Raw genomic sequence first — 25,989 nt, 5'->3', positions numbered from 1 at the left:
GGCTGCAGCCTTCTCTGCAGATGGATCTGGCCTTGCGCTTCAGTACCAGGATTTATCTCTCACCAGGCCTCTACTTGGATGTAGGATTTGATCTTGAGGGAATCCTGTTGATATTTGCTCTTTGAAGGATAGCAAATATACGCAGTAGGCTTTCCACAGTGATTTAACGAACTCAATTGGCGTCAAAGAATGAAGCTAAATGGAAGCAGTGCACAGTATTGGTGTTATTGTTTTACTTTCATTTATCAAGCTAGCTGCACTTGTTAAAAATTAAATTGGCTCACAGCCTGCGCAACCCCAAATGTCATTAATAGAGGTGGAGAGGTTTTAGCCGCAAACCTGTTTAGCTGGGCTGTGGAATATTCCAAGTTAGAGTGATCATCTTCAGTGGCTGTTTCTTGAGATAAGTAGGGAGAGCCCTCAAAATAAGAAATCTGTTTTATTTCTTTATATGAGGAACGTATGTTGACCCCTTCAATAAAATGCCTAGGGGTGCTTACAATTTTAAAAACAGCAACAATGCAATAAACTTGAAATACCCCAATTCAAACATATATAAAGACTATATTAGAAATGGTACACTCACTAGGGAGTATTGCAAGACCAGCAAACAAAGCCAAGATAAAACAGAACGAATTGAATTAAAGGGCCTATGAAAGGGTTTTTAAAAGGCCCTTATGTGGTACATAAATGACATCAGAGTATGTAACAGCAACTGCAACTAATATCCCATGTAATGTGATGGTTAGAGTGTTGGACTTGGGGACCTGGGAAGACTTGAGTTCTAGTCCTCAGTCAGCCGTGGAGCTCACTGGATGACTTTAGGCCAATTACTCTTAGCCTAACGTGACTCACAGAGTTTTGTTTTGAGAATAAAATGGAGTGGAGGAAGTTTACATAAGCTGCCTTGAGTTCCTCACAAGAGGACAAAAAGGTGGAATATAAATGCAATATAATAATAGCAACAATAATAATCAAAATAGGATCCAGGCAAGCAAGCACAGCTCCAGTGCCTGGCATGGCAGGGCAAATGTTGGATACGGTGATGGTAGTCAGCATCTTAATTTCCCCAAATGTCTATGTGTTCTGGCACTGTTCTTCACAATGCTGTTTTCTCCAGTGCCACTGGCCCCTCTGCAGTTTGCTGCGCCATTGCTCTTCTGTTGCTCTCTAGCGAGATAGCCTCGGGGATGGGTGCACTGGAGTCCTTTCAGAATTGGCACCACCCTCTGCAGGTTAGCCTTACTGGAGACAGCATTGTGCAGCGAAGGCAGAAGCACTTAGGAGGTTTTTGCCCTAGTAGTTCCCCAGTGTATTTCAGACAGTGAAGTAATCCAGAGGAGATCTTAGTGTACAGACCAGCATATGTAAAGATATGGTGGTTCTTTAAACTGGTTTGAAGGTTTCCTCACAAAGGTAGGATAGGGTATTTAGGAACACTGGTGTAAGCGCATTCTTGGAAAGCCATATTTTCAAAATGCAACAAAGGTTCAATTCTTCACACAGTGATGTTTACATAGATACCACCAATTTCAAGGGATCTTTGTACAGACTATAGCAGGAAGGCTAAGCCCTCATCAATGTCATTTATCTTAACAGTGAATTATGTTCCCAAAACCTATAGTTTGTTGTTTTTGTAGAACATAATTGCTGGAAACATAATGTACCATTGATCTGAAAACTGGTAGCTTCCATTTGCTTTCTAAGTAAACTTATAAACTTTGGCCTATAATATCCTGGCTTAAACACTTCCAAATACCTATAAGACATTTCCACTTCTGGTCTCATTAACATCTAATTCAGATCTGAGTTCAAGTTCCCAGTTGGCCATGACTCACCCATACTGAGACCCTTGAAGAAAGGGTAGGATACAGATGTGACCAATTAAACTGTCTGATAGAGGAACAACCTTGATGTCTTCTCTCCAATTTGCTCCTCGTGGATACATACCAGGGCATATATATATATTCTTGAGGTTTTTTTGATGAGAGCCAGAAACTTTAAAAATGATCGAAGCTGAGGTGGTAAGGAAGTTAATTTCAATGATAAAGATTATACCCCACACAGTTCAATGCCTATGTAGACACCCAGAAATGTAAACAGACCTATACGTATCCTATGGGCACAATTCTGAGTGGTTGGCAATGCTGAATCCCACTGGAATCAATTTAAGGATGCCTGAGTCTTTATTAGGATGTATTGCCTCTGTAGGGTCAGTGGTTGAGCATCTGCTTTGCATACAGAAAGCCCTGGTTTCAGTCCCAGCATCTCCTGATAGAACTGGAAAAGATGCCTTTCTGATATATTAGAGATGCTGCAGTCAGTGTAAATGATACCAAATTAGATGGGCCAGTGGTCTGTGTAATACAGACAGGTATATATCTTGAATAGTAGGATCAACTATCTGCCTGTGGACTTCTCTACATTATAACCTTCCCAGTAACCCTCTACATGCTCTATATGGAATGAAAGCAGTTGATCTGCCTACACCCTCCTTGTGTGTGCAGCACTGCTCCTTCATGGAAGCAAATATAGAAGGCCCTATAGATATCCAAGTTTGTGCACCCACAATGGCCATGGTATCCATTGCTCACTTAACAATGAATAATGCTTAGTATTAATGTCTTGACGCTTCCATGGAGTGGGTTGAGAAATGGGTTGCAAAGTTGGAACTGGTGGACAGTTAGGGCCACTTCAGTTCAATTGTATCCTTGTAAACAGATTAGCTGCTTTTCAGTATGCGCTGTCAGTAGATTTGGCCAAGGACTGCTTGACTGTACAGTTCAGCAGCTGTTTGAAAAACTGTAATATCGCTTAACAACTTTTCTGGTCTATCTCCTTTCAGCTTTCACAGCTTATAGTGAATGCAGGGGGAATTGCTGCTGTCATTGACTGTGTTGGCGGCTGCAAAGGAAATGTTAGACTCCCTGGTATCATGATGCTTGGCTATGTGGCAGCTCATTCAGAGAATCTGGCCATGGCAGTGATAATCTCCAAGGTTAGTTCCTGATTATTAAGGATGATGCAAGGATACTTGATTGTTGGACAGGACATGTGCTGCAGCAGTGCCTTCATTGGACTGACAAGTCAAACTGAAGACTGAGAATAAAAATATGTTGCGTGATTCAGCAGGGACTGAGGACCCAGAGTCAAATAACTTCTCTGTCATGCAAGTTGTGTGTGATCTTGGACCAGTCACTGCTGCCCAACCTAACCTATCTCACAGGGTTTTTATAAGGATAAAATGGGAAGAGGGGAGAAAACCATGGAAGTATCCTCTCCAACATTGTTGCTAATGTAAATTGCATTGTGTTAGTGTAAGCATTCTCTTAACACAATGCCAGTAGTGCTTGTTGGTGCAATGGCTTTTCCAAGGAAACCTGCAGCATTATTGGTCTTGTGCTAGAGGTTGTATTAGTTCCATGTGTGCTGCCCTGAACTGCTTGCAGGAAAGGAGGGTTGTAACTGTAATAAAAATGAAGAACAATATTGCTTACACCTGTTTATTCAATCATTCTGGATGCTTGTTCAGATCAGTAGGGCAGTGATGAAAATAAATAACTTGAAGAAGAAAAATAATTTCACACTTCTAGGGAAATTCTTCCTTCTTTGTGTTATCTTGCTATTAGGTTGATTTCAGTGGATCTTGCTTCCAAAAAAGTGAGCTTGGGATCCCACCCATAACCTCATTAAAATGCTTTAGGGTACACTTCTATGCAAGTTTAGTCAGAAAAATCCTCCTTTTTGTTAACTGGGAAATGCTGGGAGTCATAGGACATTTTTTGGTCTAAAAGTACATATGATTGTGCCCCTTTAAAAGATTTTTTTCTATGTGGAAGTTGTATAAAGAAAATATGTAGAAAAATGTGTTATATCTGATCCAAAAAATGTATGTTCATGATATAGAAAATGTATCTTAAACACAAATCAGCCAGAGTTAAACATATCTATATCCCATTGATCTGAAAGGGAGAGTTAAGTACATGTTTAATTCTCTTACTCCCTGAAATCAGTGGGATCTAAATGTATTTACTTTAATAAACTAAAGGCTGGATTATGCCTTTTGTTTATTAAATAGCCTCCATTATTTCTGTCTTTTTTTAAAAAAGCACACAAAGATGATAATGATCTACTGCCCAGGGTTGTTTTGAGAACAAAGATATTCAGAGTACAATTTTTGTTTCCAGGACTGCATTAAATTGTACTCTACAACCTGAGTTATGTTCCTACTCATTGTGCCTGGAATGCAGTGGAATAGCAGAGGCTTGGGGTTGTTTCCCTTTTTTAAAGGTTATGGATTAGTTTGCTGGCGCAGTTTTGCATTTTCATGAGATGCTAATTGAGTTGTGTTTTTCCAAATAGCAGAAAGGAAACTGGCAAATGGCTTCTTAGAATAAATATTTGATGTCTAAGCTTTAATTGTCTTTAAAATTAGAATTTATAAAATAGGCAATCCTTTGTTATGTCAGTAGGCCTTGCTTTTCTCCTGCTGTGGTATACTTAAGGCAAAAGGAATACATGCTGTAGAAAACAAAGCACAACATTTACAACCTGGTTCATTATTTAAAAAAAGTCCAGCCTTCTTTTATTTGTAGGCCTAGAAACTGGTCTAGAAAACTGGTCAAATGAAAATGAAAAATTTAGTTTGATTTTTCTGAATTGCTTCATTTGAAATGGTTAAACTGTTTAGCAAGCTTTTGTGTCTGAGGTTTCTCAGCCTACAAGGGATTCTGCTAGATAATCTGACAGCAAGAAGGAAACCTAATAATTTAATGCCCTGTGTGCAATATAGGTATTGATGGTATTCTTACCCTCTTTCATCTTAAATGTATCAAATGGTTCCTAGTGGATAGTAGAATTTATTGATTTGTATGTGCATGTATATGTGTGCACATGCAAAGTATTCTCATTATAAAATTGTCAGGACTAAAAGGCAATCTGATGAAAGTTCCAATCGACATCTGTAAGGGTCAGTGCCCACATGAATAATAATTTGTTAGTTGTGTTTAAATTTATTGTGTGCACTGAGCAAAGAGGAAAAAAAATAAAAACCTAACTATATATAGGATTTCCACTGGAAAGGAAAGGGGTGGGTAAAAGAAGCAAACCCCTTCTAGCATTGTGACTGTACCCTGTTCATTTCAGTGCAGCTTGCATGGTAGCACCATGTAAGTCTTACTGAAATGAATGGAAGGGGCAGAGAGGCACTGCTTGGTTGCTTTCCAGAAAACCTGGGAAGGAAACCTGAAACCCTGGAATTTCATGCCTGATAAAAGCACCAGCTTTGCTTTCTGTTTGCAGCCTGAATTGTGGCACCTGCTCTCTGAATCCTTTTGAAAGCAATAAACGTGTCAGTTCTAACTGCCTTTATCGCAGAGAAATTGGCAGATTTAATATCCTTCTGATGCTTAAATTCATAGTGTTCAAGAATATTTTTGGAGGCCTTACAAATGATAGAGTCCTCATAGTTGCTTTCAGTTAAGAACACATGCATGCTTGCTTGCACACACATGAAGAGAGAACCATATTTTGCCCTGTCCTGCTCCCAGAAATCTCTACAAGGTCCTCCAAACCTGACATGGGTTCATTGTGTTTTGTGTTTTTGATGAATACTGCAGGGGGTTCCACAGCTGGCAGTGTGCTTGTCAGAAGAGCCAGAAGATCATATTAAGGCAGCAGCTGCTTGGTCTTTGGGGCAGATTGGAAGACACACTCCAGAACATGCCCGTGCAGTTGCAGTAGCAAATGTGTTACCTGTGTTGCTCTCTCTCTATATGGCAACTGAAAGTTCAGAAGATCTTCAAGTCAAAGTGAGCTGATTTGCCATTATTATTATTATTAAACTTGAGATCAAGTTCCTTTTTAAAGCAAATGAAGCAGTTAGAGATGGGTAGTAATTTAGAAATTGATTACTTTCAGAAATTTGAAATCCATCTTTCAGTCCTGAAATGGAACACTGCCCAGGCATCTAACAGTCAGTTAAAATGATTAACATTAACAAAAAAAATTCTGAGGAAAACAGATCAGCAGCCAAAAGAAAGAAAAGGCCTGGAGGGGATCAAAATCCACTGGCAGTATGCAACCATTTGCTGGGAAATTTTTATTATGATGGAAGGCTAGAAGAGAGGATGCTAACCAAACTTCCCAAGGCACTGCTACTGAGAAGCTGTTGCCTACATATTTGCTCTCTAGACCTCTGCAGGGGTGGAATCTGAAGCAGGACCTCTCTGGAAGATTGAAGCAGTATCTGGGGAGGTTCACAGGGAGCAGCCAAACCTTGGTGCCAAACCAAGTTATCATTTAGGAAGTGATGCTGTTTGGCTGAGGAAAAATAAGCTGGAGGGAACTGAATTTAACCTCCCTGCTACAAACAGCTGACTAATGGTATTTGGAGTCTGGGGCTATGTATGTGAAAACTTATGTGGCCAGGGCTAAGGAATTGTGTGTTGAAACCATTTGTGTGCACAGGTCTGCATCTAAGTTCAGCATGGGGGTCTGTGTGTATGCAGCTCCTTTCTGAATCTCAGGTACCTATTGCCATGAGAGTAACACGAGTATATTATTTTGAATAATTATGTAAACCGTATTGAGATTTTATAAGAATATGACAGTTACACGCTGAGTGAATTGGAGTTTAAAGTTTCTACACGTTAGTACAGCACCTGCATGCAGAGAGATCCCCACAAAGTTCAGAAGGACGCTGTTTCTCCCTTGCTTGAGTACAATGGGTTATTCCAGGAAATTGGAGGTCTACATGTTTCCCTCCTTTTCCTGTCCTTGTCATACTATGTAAATCATGGGGATAAGATGTAGGGTGAGACAGGACTCTTGTTTTACAGAAGGTAGTCCTCCACTTGAAGGGCAGTCCCATCCAGTCCAATTTCAGTTTGTAGATAAAGGACCTTAAGAACTATTGTTCATCCATTATTAGCATCACTTGGACAGCACTCTGAAGAGTCAAGCACACCAATCACATGGTTACAGACTTCTACATTTTCTTATACAGTAAAGATGTACATGTTACAGTAATTATTTCTAACTTAGCATTTATACATAAAGTAGCATATGCACTTTTTTGCAAATTTATATCTTCTACGTTATGGAGATTCTTCCACTTATGGTACAGATGAGAAGAATCAGGACTTCTGCATTTAACTGTGCTTTTAGTCACATTCTCTCACCATCTTTGCTGAATTTTTAAGATTGATTTTTTTTTTTGTTTTCATTACTTGTTCTAACATTTTTTAAATTTTTCATTATTACTATTTATATGACATCCTGATAGCTTGACTGAAAAGGTGGGCTAGGAATTGTTAACTTGGAAAACAGAAGCATTTTTGTAATATTTAAATGCTGTGTCTGCTTCTTGAAGGTTTGAGCCAAGGTAGGCAATAAATAAATAAATAAACTAAAAATCTAAACAAATCACATTAAATTAGGGATAAGCAACCAGTTTAACACTAGTATTAAGATAATTTGTATTACATTGGGAGCAGAAGGAGCAATGTGCCCAGTGGAGCTGGAAATACGTAGTGAGTGCTAATTGCATAGGTTAGCTGCTTGCAATCAATACAATCTGCACATCATTTCCACAAATATAATGGAAACTGAAATACAGTTGGCAGGTGAAATGTACTGCTTAATTTAAATTTTTTCCCATTTTGAGTATTTCTGGGTTCATAAACCCACCCAATCAGTGATGATTTAGAATACTGTGATACGGAAGCAAGTCCCATAATGGAAAAGTGAAAGCACCTGGGACAGACTGTGTGTACATCTAGACCTGTATAGCAACCTTTTTCAAGCAGGGACTCTCCACCTCTGTTGGACTGCAACTCCCATAATTCCCAGCCAGTATATCTGGAAGACTCCAGGTTGGGGACTGCTGTAGTATAGTCTTATCTGGCTATCCATTTCTCTCCAGGATCTCTTTTCCAGCACCTGACACCAGGTCCTTTTAGCTGGGGATGTTGGGATTGAAACCTGACATCTTCCTCCAAAGTAGGGGTTTTCTCATTGAACTACTGTCTCTTCCCTTAAAAACAGTGGGCTGGCTTTCACCTTACTGTAGAACTCTGAGAGTCACTTCCCCATGACTCACATTGGTCCATCTGTGTGGCTTTTTCTTGTCTTGGGTGTGAGCTAGTCTTTCCTCAGAATGAGGTAGCAGAACAGATTTCTGCCTTCAGTGGAATGCTATCTTCTTTAAAAACAAACGCTCTGCAGATGGAGAGCTAGCATAACAGGACGAAAACTTCAGCTGTGCTAGATTTCTGCTTGCCTGCAAGTTCTATTTTAATTTTCACAGGAGAGTGTTAAAAAAGTAATGCCTCATCTTAAATGGTATAATTCTGCTACATCAGGATTCTACCACTTTTATTCTGTTCCATGTGTAGACCAGGCCATTGGCAGAGCAGCATGGGAATAAGCTATATGAAAATGGCTCCCTCCAGTGTTGCAGTAACATATCAGTTGGGCCTCACTTCCAAGCAAAATATAGTTAAGGTCAGGGTGTTCATATTTACCATTTCTTCTGCACAGGATATGACTTAATATTGTCTGAGTCATGGAAAGTTTTGGGGGCCTCTTTCAATTTTTGCTTCCTTTTCAGGATAGCAGCTGGAGTGTAATGTGCAAATCAACTTATTTTGAAGTATACAGGCTAGGGAGTGACACATGGAAAGTCACAAATAACACAAATTGGGCCCCCTGCATAAGACAGTCAAAGCTACACTAGTACAGAGCCCATCAGTTTGTTCTCCTTGTCCTTCTCTTTCTGTGTTTCCTTTTCCTAACCATGCATCTCTTAAACTCTGCTTCTTGAGGCTTGAGCACACATACTTTTCCAGCTCCAAAGAGTATCTTGAAATCAAGAATCATAGCTGAGGTCAAACATGAGAACCATGCACACACATGTGTGTGCAGGTATACGTTTCATCTTGTAATGGGCTGCCAGTCTTAGTCTATTATGCAGCTAGGTTTGTTCCATGGGACAGTCCTGTGTGTTTAGGGGGTGTCATGCCTAACTGAGTCCAGTAGCATAGCTGCCTCATTCAGTAGTGGCTGCTAGCTATTGTGACACACGCTGCTGCAGGAAATGCTGGATGAGGAGGCATCAGTCCTCGTGCTGCAGCTGTGGCAGTGCCATCATCATCATCTTCATCATCCTCATCATTCTAACATTTCATTAGCCATACAAACTGATCAGATGCTTCCAGTTTTCTCAGGGGCTTCTCATGGCATCTTCATGTGATAGCATCCACAGCATAGGGCAAAGGAGGTCTTTTATATGGTGAGCCACACAGAGACCTCAGAGGTGGGCTAATGTAGCAGCATATAAATTCATTAAATAAGAAATAAATAGACTGGTGTACATGCTTGGCCACAGCAAAGCACTTCAGAAACAAGAGCCATATGGAAATCTGACATAATTTGACCCAGCTCTAGCTGCTGGAATATTTTGATGTAAGCAGATTTGCAAGCTGATGCTATGCTTTGCTGCACAGAAGCGCATAGGACTGGATGCTTTTTTATTTAAACAATGCTGCAATGTGGTAGTTTGGAGTCAGGTTTATGTGGTGTTGCAATGCTGCTACGAGGCAGTCAGGCACAGGCACTGCCGCACCAACACTGGAGAAATGCTTCCTTGCCAATATTTCACAGCCCAAACCCCAAACATGCTTGCAATTGTAATTCCTATACTAACAACCAGAGTCCTGCCCACCACCACTATTTTCACTGCAAAGGCACCTCTGCACCTATTGTGCATTGTGTTCCTTTGCTACTTTTTCAAAGCCTGGGTGTTATAAATTAAGCAAGAATGGAAAAGAAAATAGGTTGAAAAATCGGTTAGGAAAAATGGAGGCATTCTACATGCTATTGCAGTAATGAAAAATATATTTTGATACTTGCAGTATAAGAAATGGCATGCCATGCACTACGTAATACTTTTGGGACAAAATAGAAAATATGGAGAATGCATTTTGTATAAGTGGAAGCTAATCAGTATCAGACCATGGCAGAGAGGAAGAGGGCATTGAGCATTTCCTTGTGAATGGCAATCCTAATGAACCTTCCACCTTAAGCTACTACTCACCTTAGAAGGGAAGTTGATCTTGATGCCAATAGAAAATTAGGTAGCTGCTGTATTTGGGTCACACAATTTGTCTTTCTGCTCCATTATCGTCTGCTCTCTCTGGAAACATTTCCCCAGAGTTTCAGGCAGAGACGGTCTTTCCCATCACCTTGTTTCTGCCTTTTTAACTGGAGAGACCACAAAATTGATCCTGGAATCTTCTACATCTGCAACTTCATGTATCTTGCTCAGGAGGAACATCTCCAGTATCCTTGGATGAATACCAGCTTAAATGCAATTTATGTTTTTTGTGCAACTTCTGGTTTGGCTCTTTTAGCATTCATGCACATGCTTAATCTAATAGTCACTGCTGGTTAGGGCTGCCAGTTTTGGATTACAAAATATTAGCTACCTGGAATGATGGAGCCAGAGAAAAATCTGACAGGAAAGGTGTGGAATCAGAACAAAACTCTTGTGGCAGGGAGGGGTAGTAGATGAAATGTTTTCATCTCTTCCTCAGAAATTTATGTCCTAGAGACTTGAGTGTAGGAAGGATGACAAAGCTAAACCCGCTAGAATGCGGGTAGGCAGTGTAGTGACTGTGGACCCCAGTGTAACTTGAATCAACTTTCTTGGCATCTGAGGTGCTATTCTCCTCCCGCTTAAAAGAAATGAACCTGTATTCTGACTGGTAGCTGTGATTGCTTTAAAGACCAGCAACTGCTGCCATTTTCATTTGCAATGACTGCCTCCTGGCCACTGTGAGCCTTTCTCTGTAGGCTGCCTAATTGTTAAGAAAGGAAGAAGAAAAAGAAATTCCTCTCCTTAAGATGGGGTGTTGTCGGGGCTAAGGAGAGCAGCAGGAGTGGGTGCAGGGGGGGTGGATAGGGAAGCATCCAGTGGGGGAGAAGATTACAGCAGGAAGCTGCTGCAGGCCAGTGGAGCCAGCTGAATTTATTTATTTATTTTATTTATTAAAACATTTCTATGCCGCCCCTTGCCGAAGCCTCGGGGCGGCTCACAACATACAATAAAATGCACAATAAATTAAAACAATAACAATTAAAATATATATATTAGAATAAAATAAGCCACCCTGGCCAAATAAAATTTCCATAGTATTAACATTTAAAACACTGCTTAAATAAAAAGGTCTTCGCCTGGCGCCGAAAAGCAAATAACGATGGTGCCAGGCGGACCTCTCTGGGGGAGGAACTCTCTGAATGGAACCTAGGAGGCCCTGTGTGGAGGCTTATGTGCTTGTATGTCTGAATGGATGGGGCTGCATATGTATGTGAATATGAGGGGGCTAGAGAAACATTTTTCTGGGGGATTTGGGATGATTCCTTAAAAAGTGTACTTAAAAAGTGTAATAGTGGTTGCAGGTGTAGAGGAAAAGTGTTTCTATTCATGTATGATGGATACATGTGTGTGTGTGCATGTGAGAGAGGGAGGTGATCCAGAGTATGGAAGTAAAAAAATAAGGGAACAATGAATTGGGTGGTAGAAAAAAGAATTTGCCTTCTGTGAAATAGGTTTCTGTTGGTGGTAAAACGGTTTTAAAAGGAGCTATTTAGTATTTGGGGGTTCAAGTGCCAATTCTGCCTTGTCTTTTAATCAGGTTACTTTCCCCTTGTGATTAGCCAAACCTTTCAAAGCAGCCATTTCTCAAATTTCAAAATGTGTTCCTGGGCCCAAAAAGATTGCCCCACCCTGCTGTAGAGAATGACAACTGCAGCTACTTCCATTACTTACTTCTAAAGGCTCTCCTACTGAGAACTGGCAAATAGGCATTCTCACCCTGTGGATCAAGAAAGTGGGAGCATGCTGAAAGGCCTGTTCAAAAGGACAGGGAGGAGGGCAGCACAGGTAGTCTCCAGGTTCCAAACAAACCATTCCTGAGAAAATGGAAGATCATCTTTAAGTGGAATTTGCATATAAGTTGGACCACATATAGTTGGCCCTCCACATTTGTGGGGTTAGAGGTACTGGACCCCTCCATGAAAGTGAAAATAGCGTGAATATCACTAGGATCCCCGCCCCCTGCCCCCGCCGCCATCCAAACTCACCAGTGCCTCCTCTTTGCAGCAAGGAAATGCCGGAGATTTCTCTCTCTAGATGGGTGGGGTAGGAAGGCATGCTTGGAGGCCTCCCTTTCTCTCCTTTTGCTTTCTTTCTCTCCATAGCTATGACTATTTCTTGAGGAATTAAAAAAATTAATAAGCTTTATGACAGTTGGTTCATAAGTATAGGGTGTTTTTAACTCAGACTTTCGTAACTTGGGACTGCCTGTAGTGAAAAACTGTTGGTGCAGGCCTGTGCTGACAACATGGAGTACAACTGGGGCTTGAGGAAGAGATCACTAAACAGATATGATTCTCACTCAATTAGTGCTGCATAGGGAGTGGCAGGAACTGTGATGTCATCCAAGCAGCCTTGTTTTGAAGGCTATATGAATGTATGAAATCATCTTACATAGTGCCAGATCCTTGATCTGTCCGGTTTAGGCTTGTTGATGTGCCAGTACTCTGGCAATGGCTACATGGAGATTGAACCTCAGCGCTTCTCTTGAGAAGCATATACTCTATTTCATTTCTTCCAGCAGCCATATCTATGACTAGAACTAGTGAGCTATCTTCTTGAGTTTAGACAATTGAGTATGGATTGAGTGTCTGTTGTTGTTGAAATGTAGTTGTTAAAACATGCATCATTATGTTGGTCTGAACCCAACTAACAAGCCATGGTAAACCATGGGTTGTTCATAGTTAAGAAAGCCATGGCTTGTTAGCATAGCTGGGTTCAGAAAGCATAATAACCTCTTGCTTCCACAGTAACTCACAGTTCATTTGACAGCCCACAGTCTACCAATAATGAACCTTTCAGTGTAGTGTCTGAACCTAGTCAGTGGGATCTAGTCTTTCAGTCCAGGTACCGTGTTCTGGTTTACTTGAGCAATGAATGTTAGTTAACTACATGAAAAGGTTTAAAATTCCCAGTCACTTGAGGCTCAATGACTACCTTTTAAACTTTTTGAATAGGAAGCTGGATGCAGGCTATTAGCCACTGTAACTTGTTAATTCACATGCAACATTGCTACACAGGGAACAGAATATCATGTCTTTATCTGATTACATTCAGGTGGTCATAAGGGAGAGGCAAGTGTTTCTGTGGGGTACAGAAGCTCCACTTTGAATTAATGAAATGTATTGCAGAAACTACCTGTATATTTTTAGAGCTTCTGATAGGAATATAAACTGAAAGGTGGAGTGTGAAATCTCCAAGTATCCACAATGGCATATTGCATTCTGCATGTACAGAATTAGCAAAGGCTGAGTACATAGCAGTTTTCCCCTATCTGATATTTTCAAGATGTGAGAGAGAATCTGTTTGTATGTATGTATGTACGTATGTATGTGTGTCATATTGTAGAAAACAAAAGAAACAGGTTTTTTTTAAAAGAGTTTAGATCATTCTTGAGATAATGTTAAGCCTAACATTAAGTGATGATTCTGGAGATGGACCTGGTGCTGGAGAGTCAGGTTTTGATTGTGCTGCTGAAGAGGGGGAGAGGTTACCACTGGAGTTGCTTTCTTGAAGTAGGCCTCTTCAAGAGTTGTTTGTATGGCCATTTTCTTTATCTCACCATAAATGGCCATATAGCACCTGAGGGCCTGGTTACAAGGGCAAATACTTCAGAAAAATCAAAGGGGAACCACGCACTCTACACATGATCTGAAACACACTGGCTTGGGTATGCTGGAGTCGACTGCTAGAACAAAAAGCCATGACTACGGTATCTCTAGGGAACTATGTGTTGTGTAGTTTCATAGAGATATTCACAGCTTTTCTCTGGAGATATTCATATAGGGTTAATGGCAGTCCATGCATTTGTAAGTATGGGCTGTTTGTAACCCTGATGTTCATAATCCAGGGATTGCCTGTATGGTGAGTAGATTGTGAAGTCACTGCCTCATGCTGTGCCCAGTCAATGTTAAAGCAGCATTTGAACAAACTTTTTGCTTTCATTACACTAAAAGGATCTGTAGTAAAGCAGGTACCACCTTACTCAATGCAGCTTTTCATTTCACCTGGTACCTGTTTTGACTTCTTCTGGGTTTACTGGGATTGGAAAACTTAATGGCCAAGACCCAGTGCAAGAGTTTTGCCTGGTTGTAGGTAATCTTTTAAAAATCCCATCTGTACGCACATCCACTTAATCACAACCTCATGCCTTTCATAAGATAGACAGAATTTAAAAGAAACATTTTTGAGTTTGTTGATCTTCATTGTTGGAAAAGATACCTGAAGTTTTTGCATTCAAATAAAACAGGCCTGGATGTTATGAATAGACTTGATAATTTATCTAAGGATGCCACATTGAATGTTTTTATTTTAACAGACAAAAAAAGCTTTAAAGAACATCTTACAAAAGTGCACTTATCTGCCAGCACTTGAACCCTTGCTGCATGATGCTCCTCCCAACATCCTGAAGCATGTAGTTGGCCAGTTCAGTAAGGTAAATGGGCATTCTCTTTTCCACTCCTTAAAGGCTCTATGCTTGGCCAGTGTTTCTGAAACCAGTCTGGGTAGCTTGCTAAACCTGATTATGGCTACCAGGCCTGAGGGCAGCTGTCGTGCACAGAAAGAAAACAGCTGCATAGGATGGTTTATATTTATCAAAACACTTGAGGAATTAAGGCAGACTATGGTACTGTTTTCTCTCTGTGTCAGGATTCTTCTGACAGCCACTTTTGGTCCCTTTTTCTGCAACTTTGTGGGCAGCTATAGCTGAATTTAGCTTTGGGGTGCTTCTGCTCTCTGATTCAGTTTCTTGAAATCACTTGCTGGGAGAGTGGAGAAGGTGAAAAGATCTTCTCTACTGAGTAGGCAAGGGAAGATGCTCAAGTTGTTATGATTTATACTGATCTGGCCAGTTCAGAGGCTCATTACTGTATATTCTGTAAACCATTCCAAGAGCTTGTCTAATTGAAAGGTATAGAAATACCTTAAACAAATTACTGCCAGCCAGTTGCAAGGTCCAGTGTTGGACATCTTTGTTCCCTCCTGTGTCTGAAGAGAAATCTTGGGCTTCAGTGCAAGTAACTCATCATGGACAAGGTTGTGCCTTCACCCTGTTAGGTTCCTTGGTTCTAGCATCAGATGAGAACCAGTGTTTCTGGTTCATTAATAAGTTTATTAATATAACCTAACATTATTTTATGCCTGATAAATAATGAACAACCTGTGCTAATCTACAGCAGTTTGCCCCTACTAGGCACCCACTTTATGTGTTGGATTACAACTTCTGTTGTCGCCAACTAGCAGAGAATAGTTGAATGGGGATGGTGGGAGTTGTAATCCAACACATAAGGTGGGCACCAGGCTGGGGAAGGCTGACTCTTGAGTAAAAAATAAAGGGAAGAGTAAGACAAGCAACTTCTCTTATTTTGAGTATAAATGGTGCTGCTGTTGTTAAAGGAGAATAGGTTTCCAATTGAGGCCTGCAACCTGAATGTTGCTTTCTGTACAATGTAGATCTGTGTTCTTGTTGTGTTTTCTTGTAAGTAGAGATAATCCTTCTGCTCCAGCAGTTGCAGTTGATTCTGGAATGTTCTCTTGAGGTAGGTAACCCTGACTTCTTAATCAGGAAACTTTCTTATTCAGCAGAGAGTTTGTACTGTATCTAGTACACTGACTCAGGTCTGCCGCGGTCCTGCTTTTGTGGCTTCATAAGAAACTGGTGTAACCACATATTGCTTGTTTTTAAGGGTCTCCCTTAATTTTAGGAGGCATCCTTCCCATCCACCCTATTCCTTTCTTGTTTGTTCTTTGGCATAGATACTTTTGGGGGGATGCAGGATGAAAGAATTACAATATGCATTCCCTTTCAACCCCAATCCATGCTAAATTTATGCTCAGTGGCCCTAGCAGAATCTGTTTTACTTCTAAGTAGTACAGGTTGGTTTCATTGCTCACTGGACCTTAAATGATTATAAATTATCACAAAGAGCAAGGTGAAATAGAGGATAACCTTTGTGCTTTTAAGATTTTATTAGGAGAATTATGGCACACATTGGATTAAGTGGAAAAGCTGCTACGCAATGTATGCCAAACAGACCGAAACGGTTCAGATTAGGAAAGCCTTACTGAAATGATGGATTGTCTGGGGCCATTTGATCCTGATGCAGGGATTCTGTCTAAGCCAGAAAGCTAAGCTTAAAAATAAAATGCTTTGTACCCGATTGAGAGCATTTTCACATGGAAGGCTGAAATTGCATTTGGGTTTCCTCAATGTTATTAATGGGAACATGGACTCATTGACAATATGGATCCAAAAACAGAAGTGTTTGTCATTCAAATGTGATGCTGGCTACTATAGATTTTACATTCGTATTACAAAGTGATTTAAGCAAAAACTGTGTTAAGGCTGCAGTATGAAAATGCCTTGGGAGTTTCAGCTATTGGGCATAGTAGAACTGTGATCAATAAGTAAATAAAGTAGTGCCTGAAGTTCAGTTCTCTCCCTGGGCATAATCCAGAGGAAAGCTGTTCTGTCTGAGCTCTGTTGATACTGTGTTCTTGCCCTTCTCCATTTCATCTCAGCAAGACTCACACAAGGGAACATCTTCCTGGATTGTACTCTTTCTGTTAACTCTTCATGGTAATATTAAAATTTTGCAGGAGATAAGAACTTCAGAAAAAGAAGACTAGCCAACATCATGTACTTTATTTTTAACAGGTTCTGCCCCATGACTCCAAGGCACGCCGCCTTTTTGTAACAAGTGGTGGCCTTAAAAAGGTTCAGGAGATAAAAGCAGAGGCTGGATCTCTTCTTCAGGAGTACATCAACACAATTAACAATTGTTATCCAGAAGAAATAGTCAGGTGAGGGTGGAAAATGATGCTAGAGTTTTATTTATGCCTTCTTCAAAGCAATTTGTAGGAATATAATTTATTTATTTTTTTACATGATTCTCTTTTTTTTGTCCCAACATGGCCTTAATGACAGAAGCATTTCATTAGGGGCACACAACAGCAAATGGCCTACTAATTTTGCACAAGCAATCTACACTTCTGGCAAGCATGAAGCCCATTTGCTCTGGAATTTGCATAATCAGGGTTACATGTTAAATAAGAACAGAGTTAGAAAGAGCAGGGACTTTTCATTTTTGTGGGAAGAGGTCAGTACATTGGTGCCAAATTCCAACTACATTAAAATAATGTTTTTTTATTGGTTTCTCTGGGCAGCTTTGGGGACATGTAGAAGTAGCTCATCCTCTGTGCTTTTTCAGAATATTCCATTTTGGTCCTCTCCTCCCACTCTGATTTTCTAATGTGTCACTTTCAACAGTCAGTCAGCTTTCTGGTGGTTCCTGGAAATGTTTAGTCCTCATTGTACTTCTTGGGGGAGGGTTACCTACTTTTTTGGTGGGGAGAGGGTATTCTAAATATGTGTTCTACTTTTACAAACCTCATGATTGCCCCAAAGCTGCTAATACCCTCTTTGTGTATAGGTGGTGCTATTTGGGCTACAGAAGCATGAGCACTCACAGCCGTTTGTTTGACATTCGTATAGATGGCAATACTTGGGATATGACATTTGTTTAGCTGTTGATAGATCAGTTCTTAGGATGTAACTATAAGGGATTTCATACACCAAAATATTTTTTTTTACCACTGTCCTCATACCCCAATTCAACACCAGTTGCGTGTGTATGAGTACTTCATGCTGTACTTCCAGAGCTAAAGGTAGCCTTTGTGGTAATTCTATAATGTAAAGTGAAAGCCAGTGTAGTGTAGTGATTAAAGTGTTGGACTGTGATCTGGGAAATCCAAATTCTAGTCTCCACTTGGCCAGAAAGATCACTGGATGACTTGCAGCCAGTTATGGACTCTCAGTCTCTTACAGGTTGTTGTGTGGTAGGTGGAATAGGATTGAGTTGAGTTCCTTGAAGGAAGAAAGGTGGAATATAAATATAGAAATATAATAAATAAACAAATAAGTGAGCCTTAGGTACAGTAGTGCTATGGTAGAACACAAAAAAGGTGGAAGTGCAAACATTTTGATCAGTGACCACTGGACATAAAGCATCAGGCAACCAGTGCCAGTGCAGGGAGTAGGTTTTGGTACAATTGGACATTAAATATCTCTACTTGTGAACTTCAGGAATGATCCTTCAAGATCTTAGCTTTGCTAAGCTATGAATGACCAACTCATGGCTTAAATATAACATCTGGTTGTAAAGAGGGCCTTACCTAGCCACAAAACCTCATTTGGAGGAATAGAACACAGGAGATAAGGGTCTAATTCAGGGCTGGGTAACTTGTAGCCCTCCCAATGTTGTTGGATTGCTGCTTCCATCAGCCCTATCTCAAGTAGCCAATCATGAAGGGATAATGAGAGTTGCAGTCTAAGAAAATTCTGCCTCCTCCTCCTTAATTTCTTAGCTTTAGAGCCCTACCCTAAACTGTCATAATCACTTTTACCTGCTGAGCCCAGTCTTCCATATTGCTCCCACATTTCTTTCTCCAGGAATACACTAATGAATAGGCTTCCAAGTAGCTGTGTGTGAAAGCTGTGTTAAGAAGTTGGCTGCCCCTGTGCTAGGCCATTGCTTCATCAAGAGTGCGAAGATGCCATGCAAGTGTACTCCCTCTGCTGGTCATCTGCATTTTCCCTAGAAGTCATTAGAAAGTTAGCTAGTTCAGTTCTTCTGGAACAGAAACAATTTGACCTGTGAAATAAATTAAATAAAATGATTTGAGAATTTCTCATAGAGTGTTCTTGAACTGCTGCCTCCAATACTAGACACAACATTGAGCTAATATTACAGAGATTTTGCTATGCTAGCCTGTTAGGCAGATGTACTATGGGACTAGTCCATTTTGTTAGACTCATTCTTCTTTAGCACAAAATATAAGCTAGACTTTTGTGTTTTTAAAACATACAATCTGTTTTGAAGAAAGTGTACATAGGATTGTAGCCTTGATGAGAAAACATAGACAGTTGTATTGTTAGTAGAATGAACAAAATTATGCAAGATCTCTATTTACATAGCAGTCAGACAATGTTAATGTAGTAACATTCTCTGTTACTCTAATGTTTGCCTACTCCCACATCAACAGATGTCGGTCTGATGAAAGATAATCTTGTTTGTTTTATATGTCTAATTGCTCTCAGTTTTACCTAGAACTAAAACTTATTATTCATCTTTGTATTAACAAATGCTTTTTTGTTTATCTAGAAAAGACAACAGCAGTGTAGTGTAAAGCATTAAGAAACTAGCTCCTCCTTTAGTTCTTCCAGTACAGTTCTTTACTCTCTGTTGATTTTTGTTTTGTTTTGTTTTAAATGCCACACATTGCTTTTAAATCTGACCTTTGTACTTGGATCTGAAGGAAGTTAGGACACATTTTTATACTTTGATTGCCTGCCCAAGAGGGAATAGTTAGGCAGCAGTAAATTCCTCCAAGTAAAATCGTTAAGGGATCCGAGCAACATTAAGCAACATTCTCTAGGGAGGAGGCTTCGAACATTTGTGTTTTTCTTTGTCATTTCTAAGCAAAGCAGCAAGGAAACAGAGGTGCCATTTCAGGTTTCAGTGAGAATGGAGGAGAGCAAGATTCACAGGAAGGGTCAAAGGCCTTCCTTGGGTATATATTTAAGATTAAATGGCAAGTAAAAGACTTTCCGTTTAAAAAAACTTGTGGTTGGTATGTATACCTCATAATAATCTGGAATATAGGTTCTCCAGAGGAGTAATTTTATTTGCCCTCATTTGATGGTAACCTTGGAAGAAGAATACTCAATTCTTTTTTATTTCTTTCAATTTATATTTTTATTTTGACAAATGGTAACAGGATTCAGCAGAGTTGTGGTACAGGGAATTCTGATACAGAGAGGCCTGCTTAAAATGTCAGCCTTGTATAAAACCTAGCAAATAGTTTCATTTTGCAGGCAGTGGCATCAAATCGGAAATAACTAGGACCACACCACACATGATATAGACAGTGTAAAAATAATAGTATCTGATTGACATCTAATCTAAACTGCTTCCCAGTACTCTTACACATGCAAGTTTCTTTCAGGGAAAATCAGCACTATGAAACTAATATTTTTAGTTTGATCTCTGTTCTCCTCAGTTCCAGGTTAGGGCTTTCTGTATAGTGCTTTCTAAATAGTGAAACTGAGCAGACTACAGCTTTCACATCTGTATAACTCGAGGACACATCTGCTGGGAGTAATCTGGAAAAGAATAACTTGTGCTAGTTTTCATATTAAGGAAGAATGTGCATGTTCAAAGTGCACCAGGAATTAGCTTAGCATTAACTCCAGGGAATCGTTAAAGATACGAAAAATGTGTTCCATTGGCTCCAATTCTCAGTCACTACAAGCTGAAAGGCACTAATCAGTGACAAAAATGAATTAAGATATATGTAAAATCAGGGCTCAGATGTTCCTTTCATGCTCTTACTTCCCTCTTTGAGAACCCTGGTCCTGAATCTTTATTTTGTTCTGGTGCAGGGACACAAATAAGAAAGGCATAGGACAGCTGGGAACAAATCCAATAAAAGCAAAGTTGGTGAATAATTACTACAGTTGTCACCAAAAAGATGAGGGAATGGGAGCAACACCCCTAGTAGTGTAGAAAAAAGACAAGTGGTGGGGACCCATGATAGGATCAATCAGGTACCCCCACTTTTGGCTAGTTTGCAGTCAGCAAACTAGCTACAAGTGGGCTAGGTGAAACAACTCTCAGGTTGGATAGGTGGATCCACAGGATTGGACTAAAGAATTGGACTCAAAGAGTGCTTCCCAATGGCAGCTTCTCAAACTGGGGAGAGGTAGGTACTGCTGGGCTGGGCCCAGTACTCGTCAACATTTTTATTAATGACTCGGATGATGAGGTGTAGGGAATGCTGATCAAATTTGCAGATGACACAAAATTGGATGGGATAGCTAATACCATGAAAGACAGAAGCAAAATTCAAAGTGATCTTGATATGGGTTGCTGGGCTGAAAGCAACAGAATGAAATTCAGTAGGGATAAATGCTTCCAAAACATGTGAGGTATTGGTTCCCCTCAATTCAGCACTAGGTAGGCCCCATCTTGAGTACTGTGTTCAGTTCTGGGCACCACACTTCAAAAAAGATGAAGACAAACTGGAGAAAGTTCAGAGGAGGGCAACAGAGATGATCAGGGAACTGGAAACAAGGCCCTACAAGGAGAAATGGAAAGAACTGGGCATGTTGAGCCTTGGGAAGATTCTGAGGAGATATGATAGCACTTTTCAAATACTTGAAAGGCTGTCATATGAGGCCCAGGATCTCTTCTCAACCATCTTGGAGTGCAGGACATGGAATAATGAGCTTAAGTTACAGGAAGCTAGCTTCTGGCTAGACAACAGGAAGAATTTTCTTAGAACCAATTCACTAGGGAGCTTGTGGGCTTTCTGACATTGGGGGCATGCAAGAGGCAGTTAAACAGCCATCTGTCAGGGATGCTTTAACTTGGACTCTTGTGTTGAGTAGGGAGCTGGACTCAGTGGCCTTATATGCCTCTTCCAATAGTGGAAGCCTGAGTGGGCCAATGAAGATGAATAGTGGGACAGTGTAAAAGTCTTTCCTTAGATTATCTGGAGGATTGCCTTATCTCATATGTACCTACCCTAAGGTCATCTTTGGGGGTCCAACTCTTGGAGTTCCTTTGAAAGGAAGTGAGGGGACCCTAGTTATGAAATTAGTTCTTCAAAGAGGTGGGCAAGGTGCCTACTTTATATTCTTTTCAGCACCAAAGGAAGAACTTTTCTTTAATTGTCCCAGCATTTTAACAGGTTAACTGTCTAACTTTATTTTTAGCATTGCATTTTATTGTTTATCACTGCTATGCTTCTATGATTCAATTGCAGTTGCTCTTGTGGTTGTTGTTTTAAATTAAGAGGGATGTGTGTGTGTGTATGGTTTCTTTTTAACTTTTGTTAACTGCCCAGGGAGGTATAAAAATGAAATAAAGCATTTAGTTAAAAAAGAATTCACTGCCGTATTTGGATGGTCTTAAAGGGAATTAGACAAAGGAAGAGGTGGTTATCAATGGCTGCTAGTCCTAATGGCTTTATGCTGCCCCAGGGATCAGAGGTAGTATGCTTATGTGCACCAGTTCCTGGGGACCACAACAATGAGGTTAGTATTACACTAATGCCCTGTTTTTGAGTTTGCCTTAAGTATTGGATTAACCACTCTGGGAAACAAGTTGCTGGACTAAATAGATTCTTGGACTATTGTTATATTTAGAAACATAGAAACATAGAAACAGAGCGAGTCAGAAGGGGCCTCGCGGGCCATCTAGTCTGGCCTCCGGCACCAGCCGGCTCCGCTCACGACATGCCCACCATGTGGACGTCCACCCTATCCTTGAACACCCACACCGATGGGGCCTCAACGACCTCTCGTGGAAGCCCATTCCACACCCTCAGGGTCCTGACTGTCAGGAAGTGCTTCCTGGCATCCAAATGGAACCTTGGCTCCCTGAGCTTTGCTCCGTTGGAGCGCGTCCTGCCTTCCTCTGCAGGGGAGAACAGGTCTCTACCCATCTCCATGTGACATCCCCTCACATACCTGTATGTCACCAAAATATCCCCTCTGAGTCTCCTCTTCACCAGGCTGAAGAGACCCAGTTCCCTCAGTCTCGCCTCATACGGCATCCCCTGCAAACCGGCCACCAACCTTGTGGCCCTACACTGCACAGACTCCAGCCTGGCTATATCCTTTCTGTAATGAGGGGCCCAAAACTGAACACAATACTCCAATTGCGGGCGCACCAGAGTCGTGTAGAGTGGTAGTAATACCTCTCTTGATCTAGAAGCAACACTTCTGGCTATGCAACCAAGGGTGGTGTTCGCCCTCTTGATATTTTAGAAATAAGTCTAAAACTCCCAGCATTCCCCAGCCAGCACGACTGACCAGAGGAGGCTTGGAACAGTAAATCCTTTTTCTGTTTAACCATGCATAGAATTGCACCCTTAGTCAATTGAGCCTTCAGTCCTAGGCATGTTAACTAGAAGTACCAAACTCAGTTGCTCTTACCATTCTGAGCAAACGTATATAGAAGTGGGCTGTTATTTGTTTATTTATCTAGGAGCTTTGTACACTTTCAATGTTTTTCAGAGCTTCCTCCAACAGATGGCATAAGGCTCTATATCTGTCCCATCATTTATTCAATCCTTAGACAGCTGGCACTTGGAACAAATTATCTTTCTGGCAGGGGTGGTTGAGGCAAGCACCCCGAAACTGCTTCTTCATTGGTTGATGGATGGGCCATGGTGGTCTCCTGGGAGGTGGAGAATTGCAACTTCATAGTGTCCATGATCCCCTGAACAGAAATGCTTCTTTCCAGATTAACCAATGTAGAAAGAAATCCTTTAGTCCCTCAGCAAGTGTCCCAGGGACTATGGGGCAGGTTGGAAAAAACCTTCCAATGTCATAGTGTTTCGTTCTCAGAAGGGAAAGTTGGAGATCTAACCCCATACTCTTCTTTAGAGAGAGGAGTGACACTGTACCTGCTGTTTCTTGGAGGTCAGAAAAGTGACTTCAGAGGAGGAGCATTCTGGTGACTGAGGAGGGGAAGTGACTGGATATGATTTATCCTGAGCTTTCTTCAGCTTCCTTCCTTCCCCATCTGAAGCTCATCTAGTTAAAATCATTCAAGAAGGAGCATGGGAAGGCAAAGTTCATCTTCACTGTTCCTCTCACTTTCTTAGCTTCAGCCAGGCAGAACATAGGAAATTTGGAAGCCTTTGAGTTTGGGGGTTTCCAGGCAGCAAGGGCACAAATGGTAGGATTTCACCTTTAGATTTCTTGTGAGGAACATCAGTTATTCTAAAGAAACAAAATCTGTTCTTAATTTTATTTATTACATTATTTTCTAATCCTTTTTCCAAGGAACTTAGAGGAGGGCCTGCATCTCACCACAGCCATCATATTAAAAGAGGCATTCTCCCTTCTCTCCCACATTAGAGGGAATGTCTCTTGTAAGAAGATAACAATACTTAAAATCAGAGGACTATTAAAATGTATTAATAGGTTGATCTGACAAATTAATCAACTAAAATGTCAGGTCTTATGATTATTTAATTATTTTAGGAAAATAAATTGAACCCATGCATTTGATTTAATTCATAAATATGCTTGAATGTATTGCACATAACTTTTGCTTCAGCAGAGTGAGGTGTACTAAATCCCATTGATATCTTTCAGCAGGTTTAAGTATATCTAATTCTATGCTTTGGTCTTTAGCACAATGAGCTTTTAATCAAGGCACTTTTGTTTCTCTTTCAGATATTATTCCCCTGGATATTCTGAAGCACTTCTGGAAAGGGTAGAAAATTATCAGCCTGTTCTATAAATTTTTCAGCCTTTGTGACAGAAAAATCACTCTCTTTCCTATCTGTGTTTTTGAGTGGCAAGCAAATATATTTTGAGAAACTCGAGTCCAGGATATATTTAACCTTCTGTTCTGTTACCAATCAATTATGACAACAAAAAGAAATGTCTTGTCCACCATTGATCCACAGCTGGTTTTTTGGAAACTCATGCCAAAAGCAAAGACTGTCACGTGCGTATGTTAAGAGAGCTGCAATCTCAGGTGTTCTTGACAGCCTGAGCAAAGGAGGCAGTACTCTTTCTGGATCAGCCTGTGGTCTTTGGAGCATTTTGTCTGATCAGGTCTGTAGGATAAAGGAGTTGTTCCAGCAGATATGTTATTATGTGAGAGGCAGCCAACAGCACCATCCAATAAGCACTGCAGCTATACAACCCCAGTTGGTTTCACTAGGGCTTCAGAGAGGTGTCACCTGCACCTGGCCCAGTTCAAGAATTAACTGCCTCCATAGAAGCAAATAAGTGGCAAAACATTCGCCCTTCTTGATTAAGCCCTGCTACTGCCTCTACCTCAGCACTCATTCTCTGGCATGTTGAAGAGCAAACGTGTGACCAGTGCTTGCTTGACCTTTTAACATCTGGGCTTTTGATGATACCGTGTCATGCACTGGGAACTTTTAGGAGTAGATTTGAAGAGATCTGATATTTAGGTAACAAATTGTTTGTCCAGATTGATAAGTACTTAAAGGAAGACCAGTGGCTATAAGCATGACATTGAACCTTGCTTGAAAATTTAGTAACTTTTCTGTTACCACAACTCCTAAATGAGAGTGAGTACTTAAATGAAATTACAGTAAATTTGCAGTCTGACAGCTCCCAATTACCTAACATTGGTTACTACAAAATAAAATTCTGCATCCATTGTTAAACAAAAATAATATATAACCTTTTTATTAAAACAGCATTTTCCATTTTTCCCTTTGTCTCTGCCTTATTGTCTGCCTAAGCATCCAATTTTAAAAGGATATCTGGAAGGGTAAATGTTACTCTTATCAGGTACTGCATAAAAATCACTTGAAGGAATCAGTATCCCAAACATCCTTTGATTCTGTCTTATAGGGCTACTGTAGGTTACTTGTTTTCATTCAGTTAATCATATTCATCCCTAAGCAATGAAATACATCTTATATTGCAAGATCTTGTACAACTTCTGAAAGTTGCTTGGGTTTCAGTGGTCCAGTGGCATGGAAACATGGATCAGCCCACCAAGAATACCTTTGTATGGTATTTATGACTGATCTCACCCTATGAATATGCTATTACAGGAAGAAGTGAGCCTTTCCATCATAATATCAATTGGCTTTCAATCTACAGTCGACTTCTAGTAATTGTACTCCTTCTCATAAAGTTATACTCTGTCCTGTAAAACCTTGCTAGTTTGGAATGCAACCTTAGGGTACCAAACAGTACTAAATCCATTCTAAATCTGTGTGGTGGCTAGGAAGGCTGATGGGGGTTGGAACTCTAGGAACTACTT

At 40.5% G+C, this 25,989-nt stretch overlaps 1 protein-coding gene across 3 annotated transcripts in view; it reads left to right on the top strand.

Annotated features, from left to right (window-relative positions):
• The window catches only part of SPAG6 (sperm associated antigen 6), a 56,402-nt gene extending 31,014 nt beyond the window's left edge, over positions 1–25,388 (top strand). For 2 of the 3 annotated variants that reach the window (XM_044424956.1, XM_044424954.1), the window contains 5 exons: positions 2,846–2,998; positions 5,619–5,810; positions 14,475–14,591; positions 16,815–16,960; positions 24,411–25,388. In XM_044424956.1, the coding sequence (XP_044280891.1) occupies positions 2,846–2,998; positions 5,619–5,810; positions 14,475–14,591; positions 16,815–16,960; positions 24,411–24,477 (675 nt within the window). In that variant the 3' untranslated portion in view covers positions 24,478–25,388. The remainder of the gene's footprint in view (positions 1–2,845; positions 2,999–5,618; positions 5,811–14,474; positions 14,592–16,814; positions 16,961–24,410) is intronic. The other variant, XM_044424955.1, reaches the window with a different exon arrangement.
• Positions 25,389–25,989: the final 601 nt, after the last annotated feature.

The sequence above is a fragment of the Varanus komodoensis genome, unplaced genomic scaffold (genome assembly GCF_004798865.1).
Source record: "Varanus komodoensis strain SLA01 unplaced genomic scaffold, ASM479886v1 scaffold15, whole genome shotgun sequence".
Lineage (NCBI taxonomy): Eukaryota > Metazoa > Chordata > Lepidosauria > Squamata > Varanidae > Varanus > Varanus komodoensis.
The sequence above is the reverse complement of the archived record's forward strand: the minus strand, read 5'-3'. Positions and strand labels throughout refer to the sequence as shown.